Genomic DNA, 15,734 nt, shown 5'->3' with positions numbered 1-15,734 from the left:
AGGGAGAAAGAAACACAAAGGAAAATCAGCCATCGCTTTTCTACGTGGCAGACAAAACTCCGCGGAACGCCGTCTAGTGGTGAAATTGTCCAGGGAAGGCAAATCGGTTTTGTCCCCCCACGAATTTTCATTTTAATTGGAACTTTGAAGCCTTTTTGCATCTGTCAAATTGCAAAGGGGACACAGGACAATCTCTAGATGGTGGTAAACTTAGTCCGGTAACCTGAGACTGGCCAAGACTAAGCAAGAAGGTTGGACTATTTTCCACCTCTTTCCTGGATCTCCTTTCTCTGGCGACAAAAGTACAAAAATCGCGTCTCCACGAGGTAAAGGCAGAGCTCTGCGCACTCCCTGACTAAGACGCAGCAACCCCTCGGCTGGAATGCCCACATTTCTGCATTTGTTTTCAAGGGATGGGGATCTGGCTTGGGCAGGACTGGCACAGGGATTCCACTGTAGTAGAGATGGAGTGGTACCCCATAGATACCTCCAAACAAAGTTTTAAGTTCAGTGGTTAAAAACCGACCTTTCACGAGTTGGCTCTCTGCGTCCTTGGCGCACTCCAACCCCACCCAATCTCGCCTCCCCGCCCCAAACCGTTCACTCAAGAAATGTAGGCCATTCTGTGTTTGCATTTACAGATTCGCCACGTGCCTCCAAGGCCTCTTCGACATCTGCCTAAATCTGCGGTCAACAGCCTAATTTGACATGCGTTTAAATTACATCCTACTCTTGCCCAAAGCCTCCTGCCTTAGTTTGTGAAATTTAAAGAAATCAAGTCCTTATTAAAGACCCTGCTTTTCCTGCTCGCATTATTTACAACTTCAGAGAGATCAGATAGATATGATGAGGAAGTGCATACATTTTCCTGGAAAAAAAAATGAGTGCAATAAAGTGAAACTTGACTCATAGGGAACTAAGTAACTGTAAATAAGAAGGAAAAAGTAATTACCGGTAGTGCTATAAAACAAATTTAAGAGGAAAATGGAGGTAGTTCCCATTACACAGACTGCCCCATACTGGAGTTGTAACCATAAGGGTCACATATGGAGAATAACTGTAAGGGTTATTCCTTAACCCTTAAGTAATCGCCTATAATAATTAAATTATTCTCAAACTGTAAACTGCTTTCAAACACCATAGCGTTTTACCAGATTTATTTTACTTGTTATACACAGACGATACAAACGAGCAAAAAACAAAACGTTTCTCAATGGAGTGTGTACTTGTATAAATTATTCAGTTCACAGACAAACGAAACAAATATAAAAATCACAACATTAGATTTACAGAAGAGCCAAAATATACACACGTTTAGACCCTGAATTCCTATTAGGAAAAATCCCCCCATGGACTGGAATCTAGATTGAATATTGTGTTTGATGCATATTTCACATTAATTTTAAAATACAAAAAAAAAAGTATAGGTTTGCTACACAACATTAGAAATCCTATTAATCTATTTCCAGGGGGATTAATGCTCCTTATCAAATATAACAAGACGTAGAGGGGGGAAAAAATCAGTCTTACTTGCATTAATGCTAGTGTTTTCCCAAGGAAGTCAAATTTCAGCTGTTTCTAGGTGGCGGGGGGGAAATCATTTTCAGAACTAAAATGCAGTAAAATATACAACTCACACAATTCATCTTCACTAGACTACACTATAGTTACCAACAATTCAGTCATCTATATCATTAGTAGAATATTCATTACAAAGATTTACAGCATATAAAGGTAGAGGAGGGGACTGAAAAGATATTCAGAAACAGTTTTTCAGCATATTTGGCACCTGCACAGACCAGTAATGGATTTGGCACTTTGGGGAAAAACAAATAAGGCAAAATAATATTGCTGATGTCGAACTATTCTATTTAGAAGGAAAGGGGGAAAAACATACAACTCCAGTTAACTTTGCTTTGCAGGCTTCATGCCACTTAATCGACTTGCCTATGAACAGACACCTATCCTTTACAGGTGTTTGTTTGGTCGGCTTCTCCTTAGCTATTTGTGTGCATTAGGGAAAAGAGTAACTATTTCATGCAACGGATTGAAAAGTGAGAAACCCATCATTATCTATCAAGTATTTCATGTTTCCAGAGCCTCTTAGACTATTGTTAATTATCTCACAAGAAAACTTTTTAAAGGGGAGGGAGAGTGGAGAAAAAGGAAAAGAAATGAACGAAAAGGTTCAGCATGAACTGGTTTTGTGCCTTGACGATGAGAATAAAATCTAGCCATTCGTTACAGTAAATTAACACTATATACAATCATTTCACAGGCTTTGTTCCACTAAAATTATTAACATCCCTACCATCCATCCATCCATCCATCCATCCACTCGGGGATAAGAAAGGACGCGCTGGGTGGGTCCAGGTTCTAGAGTCAACATCCTATGGTTAAGCGGGAGGCCGAGACTGGTCGGGTCGGAATCGCTGCAGCCTGACTGGACGGCCCAGGTCTCCTGAAGGTGAAGAGTTGCATTACAAGAAAGAGAAGGAGGGGGTGAGAAAAAGACGAGGGGGAGGAGGTTTGTGAAGAGTGGAACTTCACAGAGGAGAAGAAGTCGGAAAACCCAAAGGTTTACAGCAAAGTCGAAGGTCGGTGCGCTAATTGCAGAAACTGCTGTGCAAAAAAAAGGTTAAAATCACACTCGGAGACCTGCACTTATTCGCTGCAGACGGTGGTCGAGGGTCAAAGGAAACGGGGGTGCGCGAGGTGGGGTGTGAGGAGGAGGAGGAGCTGGGGAGGCGCTAGGAGGGGCCGGCTGGGGGTCCGGGCCGCGGCGGGCAGGGCCGGCCTAGCTGTGCGAGTAGAAGCCGTAGTAGCCGCCTATGTCCTTGGCGCAGTTCTTCTCGCAGTCCCGCTGGGCCAGCACCTCGCTCTTGAGCGGAGACGAGCTCTCGGACACGGGCGTGTCGGCGGGCGAGATCCGCCTCCGCTTGGCCTGCTCGTAAATCCCCGAGTCGCTCGAGTCGATGGACTTGATGGAGGAGGGGGTCTCGATCCAGCTGGAGTCGGACAGGTCCTTGGGCTTGGCGTCCTCGGCGGCGCCGGGCGGCAGCGGCGAGCGCTCGGCGGCCAGGCCCTCGGCCTCCTCGCCCAGGTAGGGGTTGGCGCCGGCCATGCGCGCAGCGGCCGCGGCGCTGTTGGGCCAGCAGGGCAGCACCGAGCCCGACTTGGCGCCGCAGTACTGCGGGGGGCTGCGCGCGCCCCAGCCCGACGGGTCGGCGTAGTAGCCGAGCGGGCGGCCCGTGCAGCCGGCGGCCTGCAGCGGCAGCGCCTTCACGCCCGCCGCCGCGTACGAGAGCAGCGTGGCCGCGTTGCCCGCGAAGTCCGTGGCCGTGTCGTAGGCCGAGGCGGCGAAGTCCAGCCGGTTGTTGGCCGGCGTCACAAACCAGCGCTGCGGCGACGGCGCGCCCGGGTCCTCGGCCTGCTGCGGCGACAGCAGCCCGTTGGTGTGCGGCACGCTGCGGTCCGTGCCCGGCCCGGGGCCCGCGCCCGCGCCCGGGTGGAAACGGGCCTTGGCGTAGTTGCTCACGAACTGGTCCTGGAGGAACGAGCCGGCCATGGCGTAGCGGGCCCCGGGCACGATCTGCGAGCGCGGGGAGTCGTTGGGCGAGGGGGTCAGGCGGTCCATGTCGCAGCCGGTGTAGATCCTGCGAGGGAAGGAGAGAGAGAGAGAGAGAACCGAGGGGTGGCGCAGAGGTCCCTTGGCGGGGGGCGCGGGAGGCAGAAGGGAAGGCCACCGCTTTTCGCCCACCCCCGCACACTCTTCATCTGTAACTTGCCGTCCAGGGTGGAGACAGACAAAAGGTCACAGACCTGCATCCTCCCCAGAATCAATCGTGAAATTATAAAGGAGCCCATTTGTCTGTTCAGGGACCTAAGCAAGATCCAGATCAAGAGAAAAGCTTCCCTCTTCTCTTGCTCTCTCTCGCCAGGTGTACACAAGGGACTGAGGAACAGGGCAAGCGATTCTCATCCCGCTTGCTTCTCCAATATACGTATGCACGTTAAGGCAGATTGACCCGGGGACTAAGGTGTTCTTTGTCCACTGGGCCTTTCCTCTGCGGTGAGAATTTCTGAGCGAAATTTCTACACAAGGTACCACTCCTCCACCCTTTTAAGACCGCTTTCTTCCAGGTGACATACACGCGGGCCGTCCAGGTAGTAATCCTCAAAGAGCGGCCTTCACCAGTCTTCTGTGGCCCGAGGAAGCCTCCACAGTACTTACTGTCTATTGTTTCCCCCCGTGAGAGCCTTTAACCCCCACCTCTACCGACACAAACAAGAACTACTACTTGGAGACAAAGTCATCAATCAATAGCATTCTTTTACAAAGAAAAAATGTTATTTACTTTGACCTTCTCTCCCCTGATTTTGATCCTTTACTGGTAAAAAAAAAAAACACAAAACTTTGGGGCAAACTCTTTCAGTACAGTTATCAACCTCCTCCAAGCAATTTCCCACTAATAGCAGCTAACCCTATACAGCTTGACTCTGTGCCAGGCCCTGTTGTCTAGGCTCTGTACAGACAGTAATATGGTTAACCATCACAATAGTCCTCTGAGTTAGGTACCATTATTTTCCCACTTTACAGATGACAAAACTGAGGCAAGGGAAGTTAAATAACTTGCCCAATCACTGACAGTAATTATGTTACTGAGAATTACCTTAGATAAAATAATCAAAGATTAACTTTAGGCCCTGGGCCTAGAAAATCCCATTCGAATTGAGAGGGAAGCAGAGAATGGATCTAGATTGGTAGAAGTGTTTTCTCATACACATACACACATGCCTCCCTTTTTGTTATATGCATAAATGTTTTAATCTTTAATCCACAGATTGTTTTGAAAGAGAGCCTCAGTCTTGTCAGGCCTGAATCCTTTGGGGAGGAGAGTCCCCGGTGAGTGGCCAAGCCACCTTCTAGTCCCCCTGAACTCTGATTGCTCTCACTATTTCTCCAAAAGTGAGCCATGCCCAAATAACCAACATAAAAAGGGAAAGGGAGAGTGTCATAAACCGCTCTGCTCTTCCCTGGCCCCTGAAATTCTAAGGTATCCATTTGTATATGTAAATAAGGTTTTTAAGAAAAATATATAGTGATTTAAGAATCAAAGGGAAGTGGCTTTTCCAACAGAAGTCAGCCAGAGCAGGGGCAGCTGAGGGTCACGCTGTGGCTGCTCAGGTCCATTCTGCTTACTGCACAAAATTTCCCTCCTGAAATTGAATTCCAGTTTCCAATAAGAGAAGTAGAGGGAGGCAGGAAGGGAACATCACCAGCAAGGTGCAAATATCTTCTCTGTTTACCACCACAATATTTTAAAAAGAAAAAAGCAGTCTGCAAAAGATACAGTTTAGATGCCCATCCAGGTCCCAGCCCACTTGGGATTACTGAATTAATTTGTGCAAAATAAAATGCTTTGGAACAGATGTTCACAACAGAATTAAAAGCTCAGAATCTACAAGACCCCCTGGTACACAGTCCAATATCTTTGGTCTCCTGGGCCACACACTTTCCGCTGTGCCGAGTCCACCTTTGTAGATTGTAAGGACTAGAGTAGCCAAGTTTTTATTCTGGGGAATCATATTGAAGAGGCTGGCTTTTTTTGAACGACTTTTGAGGGATGCACATGATGGTTACACGCAGGAATGTCAATGACTCTTTTTTCAATTTGTTATGAAAATTATCAGGAGGGAGGTTCTTATCTACCTGGAGATGGAATGGAGGCAGCCACTTGTCTCTCTGCAAATTCAAACTACAGTATTTCTCGTCAAAGACAGCTTCAACTTTGTAGCTCTATTCCAGGCATTTAATGCAAGCTGTGAAATTAAAATTTATCTACCATTCCTGTTTTATGGTCAGAAAAAAGTAGAGGGATCCCCACAATCCAGATTTAGACTGTGCTATATAACACTGTCTGAACTCTTAGGCACTATGCTTGGACTCTGAGCAAGAATGCTAGAAAAAGCCCAGAAAACATTCAGTTTACACCTACTGTTGCCCCCAGCGCACAGCATTTGGATAGACCAGAAATGGAGAAAGGTAAGAAGGTAAGGGAGGCCTGGAGCAAAGGGAACCGACACATTTAATTAAAACACAAAAGATAAGAGGAAATATTTTTCTTTTGAATATTATAAATAATACACAGCAACAGCAGCTGGGTCCTTCCCAAAGCCTGAAATGACTCTAACTATGCCTCTGCTCATGAACTTGCCTGTGGTGGGTGCACATTTTTATTCAGTCCATAGTAAACTTGCACAGGAAAAGCTATTACACAAAACTTGGAAATGGGTAAATAAAAGTCACATATGCCAAGGAGACTGTAACAACTGCCAGAGCCACATGCACTTTCAGGCAGAATCGGGCGGTTTCAGACACAGACAATCTGAGCTGAGCATCTGCAGCGCCACATACAACTCCCGCACCCGGGAACCGGGGCAGCTTCCCCAGCCAGCCAGCCCCAGAGGCCCGCCAACAACTCCGAAAGTCATAAAGCTAAAAATAGGTGAAGGAAAGCTTTGACCAAAACCACAGAAGTACCAAGCCGGAAGGTCACCAGAGAGAAGGGGAGCCGACAAAAAGGAAAGGGAAAACCTTAAAAACAACCCTGTCTTCACACATTCTAGCTTCCAAAAGCATTGTACGTAACAATCCACCTTTGACCTACAGGCCAATTCCACAACTTTCTGAGAAGGAAGATGCAAAATGACTTACGTGTCGTAATTATCCCGAAATCCTTTAGCGAAGGGGTTGTGGTCTATTTTCAGTTGTGTAATCTGGGAAAGAGAAAAGAAGATGAATATGATCTCGCCTTCTATACAGGAGGATTGGGTGTTTGATAATATGTCATCTGCCACTTCTTACAGGGGCTTAAGGCCTGCAATTTCAATAAATAGCAAGGTTTCCCCAACTGAAAAATTTGATGGAATGGGAAAGAAAAAAGAGAAGATATCATGAAAGTTTGAGGAACATGTTTAAATTAATGATGCGTAAAACTAAAGGATTGCCTTCGATCGGCTCTCCCATGTCTTCTAAATTGGTTCAAATGCACATTTTTAAAACGTTACACACAATGCACTTAGACAAAAATCTTTGAGGGGCACTTGAATTCATCATGAAATTATGCCTATTTTAAATGTTTCATCATATTTTTAAAAGTTGGTCACTTCTGATTCACAACCTGAAGAACTCACAAGTTGATCTCAACATCAGTTTTGATTTAAAATAAATGCATGTTTTTCATTTCTGATATTTTCATTTAAGTTTTAAAAAAAAAAAAACCACCATCAATCCTAGTAGTCAAATCAACAGCAGTAAAATAAGTTTTTGCAAACTTGCAAATACTGAAGAGGTTCAAGTGCTAGGAAACTCATTCCACAGCCCCCAGTAATTTGATTTATTGTAGTTTTAACATATATGGATGTGTGTATCCTTTTCATCACCCAAAAAGTGGTGTATGTTTATTTCAGCCATCAGTTCTGAGACTTTAAAAAAAAAAATTTGTTTAGATAAAGCCAAATCTTGCCAAGAATAAAATGCAGCAGGAAATCTGCTTGTTTTCTAAAGGGAAGAAGGACTTTAAAAAAAAAAAAAAAAAAAGCAGATCTAAATCTGTTCTGGTTTGAGAACGAAATTAAAATTTCCAAGACAAGAGGCCCTAGAAATCCTGGACACCTCAAAGGTGGCCCGGGTGACCCGCGACGGAGACGAATAGGAGGCGTTTTCCCACCGGCTAGGTATTTAGGGGAGGTGCCCAGTAGGCCCCTAGCTCTATGCCAAAACGGCTCAGCAGAGTCAGCTGTTTTGGACGTTAGTGCCCGAGCCGGGACGGCCGGGGGGATCCCGGCGGGTGTGGGGGGAAGCCGGGGCCGCCCGCCGCGCGCCCAGCCCCCGGGCCTCCTTACATCGGTGTTCTGGTAGGCGGTGACGGCGATGAACTGAGTCTCGGGGAAAGTGAACGTCTGCACGCGGCCTGGCTGGCTGGTGTCCTCCGTGCCGTCCTCGTTCACTTCCACCACATGCAGGCGGGGCTGGTACTTGTGCAAGGACTGTAAAACCACCATCTGTCCGGCGGAGAGAAAGGGGAGCGCCGGGCGGCGCGTTAACGCGGTCGGTGTGCGCGGGGCTGCGCTCCGCGGGCGGCGCGGAGCCGGCAGGAGCCCGCCGCCCCGGCTCCCTGACCGCAGGACGCGCCTGGCTGGTGACCGGCTCGCTGGGCCACACCAGCCCTCGCTCCTCTGGGAGCAGGACTCGCGGAGCCCCGGAGGAAAACCGAACCCGACCGCCCGATCCACGGGGCCCTTCTCCTAGTCCTCCTTTAAGGAGGAACAAAGATTTTCACGGCGTACAGATCCTGTGGTGTTCTTCTCGAAATCAACCAAGTATTTGTACATGGGAAGGTCAGAAACTCGGGAATTGGGCGGGGGGCGAGGAGAACAACTTTATAGGTTATTTAGTATAATTTTGGAGAGTGGAAATAAAATTTTTTTAAAGTCCTTTTAATGAAGCAAAGAAGGATGTATGTAGTTTCTCATGCTGATTTAAACTGATGAACTGGATGTTAGGGAGGGACGAGTGTGTGTGTGTGTGGGTGGGTGGGTGGGTGGGTGAGAGAGAGAGAGAGAGAGAGAGAGGGAATGAGCGCTTGAGCCACTGACCTGCCCATTGTTGTTTGAAGCTCCTTTGTTGTTTGTAAGTTTTAATTTTCCAAAAGAGATTTCTTGGCGCATCCAGTGAGCCCCCGTGTTGGGGGAATCCGGATGCATATAGACTCGATTTCCTAGAGAAAGAAATCAGTTGTTTACATCTGCCCCGGGCACTGCCCAGTCCCAACTCCTCACAACGTAGGACACACACACACCCCTTATTCCACCGTGAGGCCCATTAGCTGGGGCTTTTTTAGGCCGCGCTTTCTTCTTATTAACTGGGGATGATTAAAATAGCTTTTGCATAATCCTCCCCCTTCTCGCCGCTCAGTCTGTCCCCCTATCCCCCTCGTTTCCTTTTAGAAGTCATTGGCCGATCGCTTTAAAAGTCGCTCGAGCCAGTCCACAAAGGCTTTAATTAATCATTCTCACCTAAATAAGTGTCAGGAAAACGTGTTAATTGGAAGGACTTGCCTTGCACATTGGTGTCCGCTTTGCCGCAAGGAACCCATTTGCCTCCTTGAAACCTCCAGTGATTGGGATCCGCCAAAATCACATCCACAAAAATATTGTAATGAGCCGTGGGATCGAGACCAGAAATGTTAAAACTTAAAAAAGGAAACATGCGCCTATTTAAATTAAGGGGGGGTGGGAAACAAGGGGGAAAAAAACATAAATGTTAAAGATTAAATGCAAGAAGCGCGGCGCCAGATAGCAAAGCAAAACTTGTTCTCGCAACGTCGATGAGCGAGTGTTCGCTGGGTTAGAAAAGGGGTGGGGGGGGGGTAGGAAAATAAGTGGGGCTGAAGTCGGGGAGATCGGTGGGTGAACTGGAGTGGGGAGTCGGCAGGTATCACTGCCCAGGTGGAGAGCGAGGTTGGCGACCCGCATCTCCACTGTCCGTGCATCCGGGCGTGGATGCGTCCGTCCCATCTGCCGGCCACCGGCCGGGGCTCTCGCTCTCTTGCGTTTCTCCGGTCACTGACTGGCTCTCTGACCACCTTTCTAGAGCGGGATTCCCGCACCCCACCCTGCCCCAACATCGCCGCGGTGGTTATACCTTCCACTTTCCCCTTTTCCAAAACCTGCCAACTCTAGGGCGCACCAGAGCGCCTTCCACTCTGCTCCCGGCCCCAAATAGTCGCTGCCACGGCGGTCACAACCCGGGTGCACTTGCTCCCCCGGGCTGCGCCTGGAGCGGCGGCAGCCAAGATTGTAGCATTACCTTCCCTGTTTGGTGATGATCATCTCCGTTTGATGCCGGTGAAATTTCAGCCAAAGAGGCCTGTTGCACAGGTATACCTGCGCTTTCCCGGGCACCAGCCCGGGTTGTGTGGAGGAGAATTGGTAGAACGGGGCTCCTTGGTAGGAGTGGCCGTACTGCTGTGGGTAGGGGTAGCCGGCCGCGGGGTAGCCCTGCGGTGAGGAGTTGGACAGGAGGCTGTTGTAGGCTCCGTTGGTGATGACCGGGTGGTGGGCCATGTAGCGACTGGGGCTGCCGATGGAGAAGGCGGGGTGCGCCGGTCCGTGCTGGCCGGGGTACGGGAACATGGCACTGGGAGCAGTGGCCGCAGACTGTGGCTGGCTGGACTGAGAGAGGAGGTAGCGATCTGCAGCAGAGCCATCGAAACTGTGACGAAGCTCAGAGACCCCGTCCAAGACAGGAGAGAGTTTACTTCTCTGGACGTCCCCTGGTGAGTCCTTGGAGTCAGGAAAATTGTCTGTATCTGACTGATTCGTCATCCCCCTGGTAATTTTTTTCAAAGGTGAACTTCTCTCCAGGTTGTCAGTGGTCGAGATAATGGGATGATCGTGCAAGACAAGCTCAGATCCGCCTGAATGTGGGTAGCTGCTGCTCACATTGAGAAATTTCTTGGAGAGCATGATAGAAGGAGAAAGGCAGTGCTCCAGCTGCATAGCTCTAGAACCTGAACACTCGCCCTCCTGTCCCTGGTTTTTAAAGTCCTATTTATCATAAACTAGAAATCCACAGACCCCCTCACTAGACAGAAAGCACTTCAACCAGCAAATGCTTCTCAAAGGTTTGATTTACTTTTTTTTTTCCCTGGGAGAAGAGATTGGCCAATTGACACTATGCAGCAATCAGAAAAGGCTCACTTTTGATCTTGCTGCTTGTGCAGCCGATGAAACGGCTCCTGCCATTGGTTAACTGCTGACAGTAATTTAATTAGATAGACATTAATTAGGATAATCACCTGGCTCCCGGTCGCGACGATCATGGCAAATTGAAGGGGATGATTTTATTGTTGGTTGGGGGTGGGGGGGTGGGGAATGTGTGTTGGTTTTACGTGAGCATTGTTATGTCACCTTTAAGCTTTGTGACCACTGCTTTTGGAAGATTCAAAGATGTGCAATTTACTAAACATTTTCCTACCTTCCCCCCCACCGCCCTCCTTTCGAGCTGAGGGGCGGAGGAGGGAATTCGACGATGCTAGGAGACTTTTCGGATCTGAATGAGCCAAATATTCAGTTGAATGTAACGATTTCAAGTGCAAAGTATACAAAGCGCGAGCCGGTGGCCTCTTCTCGCCCTGTAAAAGTTCCAGAGTCTGTCTTTTCCAGTTAATACAGAAGCACACAACACCTGAGCCAGTTCTTTGTGAGCAGGTCCTGCGTGTCCTCGGCGGACCCCCCCCCCCCCCCACCACCACCATGCACACCTTTTAAACTGCATACATAAATAAATAAATCACTGCTGTTGAGAGCCACAGCGATGAAAGTGAGCGGGAGGGGGGAGAAGTGGGGGCGAAAAGCAGCAACTCACCCACCCATCCACCCACCTCGGGAAGGTTCGGTTTCTTGGTCGAGCACAGAAACAGTGACAATCTATGATCTCCTTTTTAAGTTTTGAAATAATCATAAGCTGTCGGACTGAAGTGCCTTAATGTATTTGCAATGATGTTTACGAGGTCTTTACTAAATATTTTATCAGCGAGCTTGGTTGCAGATTATCTGAAGAGCATCTAACTGGGGGCAGGCGCCATGCATCCCTCGCGTCCCGCTGCACTTCCTTCTCTCTGAGGTACTGGCTTGGCGACAGGTTCAAAAGCCTCGCCAGGAAAAGAGAGGGCCGAGTCCTCGTGCAAATGGGTTCGCTAGAAGCACTGATCTGGGGAGACAGAGTGGAAGTGGTGTCAACGCAGTGATTGTTACTGAAGACTCGTGTGTGTGTGTGTGTGTGTGTGTGTGTGTTTAATGTTTATATAACCTGGAGGGGAGAAAAAGAATCCATGCCAGTAATTTTAAAATGAGGAAGAATCTGAGGAGAAATAGAGAAAAGAACCAATTTAAAAGGATGTTAGCACAAATAAATAGCACGAGGCCAAAGCGACCCCGAGGTGTAGGCAGAAATCTCCCGTTCCCAGTACTGGCTCTACAGAGGTGCCCAGCCTTCCTGGACCCAAGGGCCAACAGCAGCAGGGCTTTTATCGGCCAAAGCTGCTCCCCGCGGCCGGCACCGGCCAATCTGCCCTCCGGCGGCTTTCCCCAGACTCCGAGCGGCGCGCGATGCAAGAGGAGCGCAGCCCGGAGCTCAGCTCGCCCGGCGACCCGGCTCACAGGCGGGCCGGCTCCGCGCGGGGCACTGCTGGGGCTGGCGACGGGAGGCCACCCCGCAGCCCCGCGCCCGGCGCCCCGACCCACACCAGAGGCCCGGCTCTGGCTCATTGTCTAGGGTCCCCGAGCGACCGGAGCGTAGGCTCCCCAGTACCCTGGCGATGACGGGAGGGGGCCGCCGCCCGGGAGACTGCGGGAGCGCGGGGCGAGCCGCGTCTGGCGCAGGCCCCAGGGGCACACACCCTTCCCGTGCCGGGCCGGCCTGGGCACTTGCGCCCGGGGGAGCCTGTGCTTTGGGGAGGGCGCGTCTGCTCTCCCAGGGCCCCGGCCGCTCGGAGGGAGAGCGACGCTGGGGACATTAGGAGGGTCCCGGCATGGGCAGAGAGGGGTTAACCAGCCTCGACCTCCGCAGAGGCGGGCGCAGCTTTAGGCGCGGCCGCGGCGCGCTGAGCTGCCCGCGCAGAGCCCCGACTGCACCCCGGGGCGGCCTGGGCGCCTTGGATGCAGAGGGCACCAGCTGTGTCCTCCAGCAGGGCGCCGCGAGCGAGGCCCGGCGCGAGCGGCGCTGGGCTGGACAGGTTGATGACCAGATGTCCCAGACTCAAGCCGAGACAGTTTTCTGGGAGAAAAATAACAGCCAGATCCATTTTTCTTTTCGGAAGCAAATCTCAGCTCCTGGCCAGGAAGCTTCACAAACAAGCAGGGCCTTAGCTGTTGAGGCATTAGGGTACCGGAAAGGGACAGCAGCTATGACACTATTTGACACTTGGGTTTTCTGCCCCTTACCTTCCACCGCCATTTCTCCTGAGAGGTTTTCACCCTATTTTGGCTACTGGTTTTCTCCTTTCTTCCATCATTAACTTCTTTGTCCCGGAGTGCGTCTCTCTCCACTGCTTCCAAGGTCACCTCCTCCTTCCTCAGTGGGACACAGAGCCTTAAGTGTGTAGCAAAAAGGGGAGACTCCACCTGGGCTTTTTTTGAGGGTTTTTCATCCCTGGCACCCTGAATTGGCTTTTTAAAAAATGAAGAATGTGGGGCTGGCTTGGTGGCACAGTGGTTAAGTTTGCACTTTTGCTTTGGTGGCCCCGGGTTCTCAGGTTCTGATACCGGGTGCAGACCTATGCTCCACTTGTCAAGCCATGCTGTGGCAGGCATCCCACATATAAAGTAGAGGAAGGTGGGCACCAACGTTAGATCAGGGCCATTCTTCCTCAGCAAAAAGAGGAGGATTGGTGGCAGATGTTAGCTCAGGGCTAATCTTCCTCAGGAAAAAAAAATGCTAAAATGAAATGTTAAAGTATAGAAAACTGATAGAGTGCAGTTTCCTCAGAATTAAGGAATTGGATTAGGAGAAAAATGTGCACTCTTAGATTATCAGTACTAAATTCAGTGATTCCTCACATATAGGCTGTGCCTTGAACCTGTATATGCTCAAGAAGGAAACTAAGCCTCGCCTCAGGATCAGCACACCTACTCCTGAGAGCAGGGCTCCTCAAACTTTAAAGTGCATACAAACCATGTCAGGATTCTTGATTCTGTTTCATGTCTGGAGTGGGGCCTGGATGCTGTATATATAATGAGCTCCCCAGAAGATGCAGGTGCCCGTGGTCCAGGCAGATCACACTGAACAGTGACGCTGGAGTTTTCAATGCTCCCATACTAGTTTAAGTGGAAGGTAGGGACACCTGTGTACTAGGAGCAAGCAAGAGTTTTGGTTCTAGTGCTGCTTTAACGCTGCTGGGTAGATGGGTAAAGATGCTCACTTAAGCGCATACACACCCCTCAAGTGGCTTGTTGAGCTTGTGATTAAGTCAGTCGCTTCAATGCCTAACTGGGCCTGGGCCATCAGACTGTTGCTAAAATAGCTGTACATTCTGAGACAAAGGCGTTCACTGAGCCTCGTTAGGACATCCTGATTGACTCCAAATCTAAAGAAAATGTAGGTTTTTGCTAGGACGGATTTTGAAAAAGTTGTGAAATTGGCAACGTCTCCAACGTGAACTAAGTGGGAGAAAATGGTATGTGGCTGTAGGGAGTCCAGGAAGATGAGGTGATCACATGAGAAGAGCAAACTGCAGGCGTTGTGTAAGCCTCCTCAGTCACTGTACTCATTCTGGAGATATTTTCACAGGGGACTAAAGTGGAAAAAAAGAGTATTTTCATATGGAATGTTGAGAACAGGCTTCAAATTATTGAGGCCGTCTTCTGAGGGCATATTGTATGAAAAAATCTTAACTAGCTCTAACGAGTATTATCTGTGAAATAAGTCATAGAACCTTATTTATGTAAAGGGAAAAATCATGTATCCAAAAAAACAGTCTGCACATAAGTTTAAATTAGGCAAAAAGAAACTTCTACTAACTTCCACTTATATTTTAATTGTAAATGGTAAGCTGTCGTAATCCCAACAATTAATACTCATTACATGTCCTACATAAAACATGCTCACTATAGTTAAAAGAAGATACCACAGGACAAGCAAGAAATGCTCAGAATACCTCTTATTCTACCAAAAGAGGGACTATGAAACATAGTGGGAATTTAAGCCATTTCCACTTTTAGTTTCTGCTAACTTTTCATTGGGCAACCAGTAAGAGATTAGAATTGTTCAAACAGGAGAGTACTTTAGTCTACCACATCATTCATACCACCTCTAGTAGACGTTAAGTCTAAATTCTAAGTCCTCAAGTAAAATCCTCCTTTAATGAAGCCTTAGAAACATTCTTACCATATTTTCACAAAGGACTAAATTAAAAGACAAGAATTAAATCTTTTTTTTGTCTCCATTTGTTTTGCCACACTCTTTGGTGTACCCAGTATGGTGCTGTACCATGAATGAATATTAACAGGTGATAAACTTATGCGTATCAGGTTAAAAGCAGGTTGAAGGATGAGGTAATCTATGCAAACTGACACTAGTCAAATTTTTGTCATAAGCATAAAACTGGGTACTTCTAAGTTATTTGGGAAAGATGAGCGAAAACAGTACCAAAATTATTGCTTATGTGCTCATGTTAAACTCATATTATGGCTACTTTTCTCATTTTGCTTTGAAGATATTATATACCCTTCTATGGCTGTCTTAGCTCGAAGTCTAGCAGAGTTTGCAGCAGGCAACTCCTAGACAATCTCAACACTGTTGGTGGAATGTATACTCTTTTTAAAAAATGATAAAGTCTAAATTAAAATTGCCCCCTTTCTTCTTAAATGTACTCCTCTGAAACCCTGAATGTATAATATGTTAACAAGCTATTCAGTATACAATATTAACTTGTGACAAATACTTTCAATAAAATATGTCAACATTTTTCTGGGTTACTCACTAATGAGGTAGCCACTGATTAATGGCAATCATTTTACATTTGTGAAGTTTTGTTATCACATTGATGTTTTATGTGTCATAAGATCTCAGAATGCAAAGGGAAACATATCTTTGTGTGAGATTTCTAGAGCACTGTCAAATGTTATTCTGTCAATTCCACCCAGTAGCAAAAAGACCTCAGGAGACA

The 15,734-nt window shown here is 48.1% G+C and overlaps 1 protein-coding gene across 1 annotated transcript; it reads right to left on the bottom strand.

The window, feature by feature from the left end:
* Positions 1–2,663: 2,663 nt before the first annotated feature.
* TBR1 (T-box brain transcription factor 1) lies at positions 2,664–10,744 on the bottom strand. The gene is made up of 6 exons (XM_014860073.3): positions 9,875–10,744; positions 9,124–9,278; positions 8,662–8,783; positions 7,909–8,067; positions 6,719–6,780; positions 2,664–3,656 (listed from the first exon to the last, which is right to left on the bottom strand). Exons 1-6 carry the CDS (start codon positions 10,564–10,566, stop codon positions 2,798–2,800), a joined length of 2,049 nt encoding a protein of 682 aa, XP_014715559.1. The 5' UTR covers positions 10,567–10,744; the 3' UTR covers positions 2,664–2,797.
* Between the last annotated feature and the right edge of the window lie 4,990 nt (positions 10,745–15,734).

Source organism: Equus asinus, chromosome 4, assembly GCF_041296235.1.
Source record: "Equus asinus isolate D_3611 breed Donkey chromosome 4, EquAss-T2T_v2, whole genome shotgun sequence".
NCBI classification, from domain to species: domain Eukaryota; kingdom Metazoa; phylum Chordata; class Mammalia; order Perissodactyla; family Equidae; genus Equus; species Equus asinus.
The sequence above is the reverse complement of the archived record's forward strand: the minus strand, read 5'-3'. Positions and strand labels throughout refer to the sequence as shown.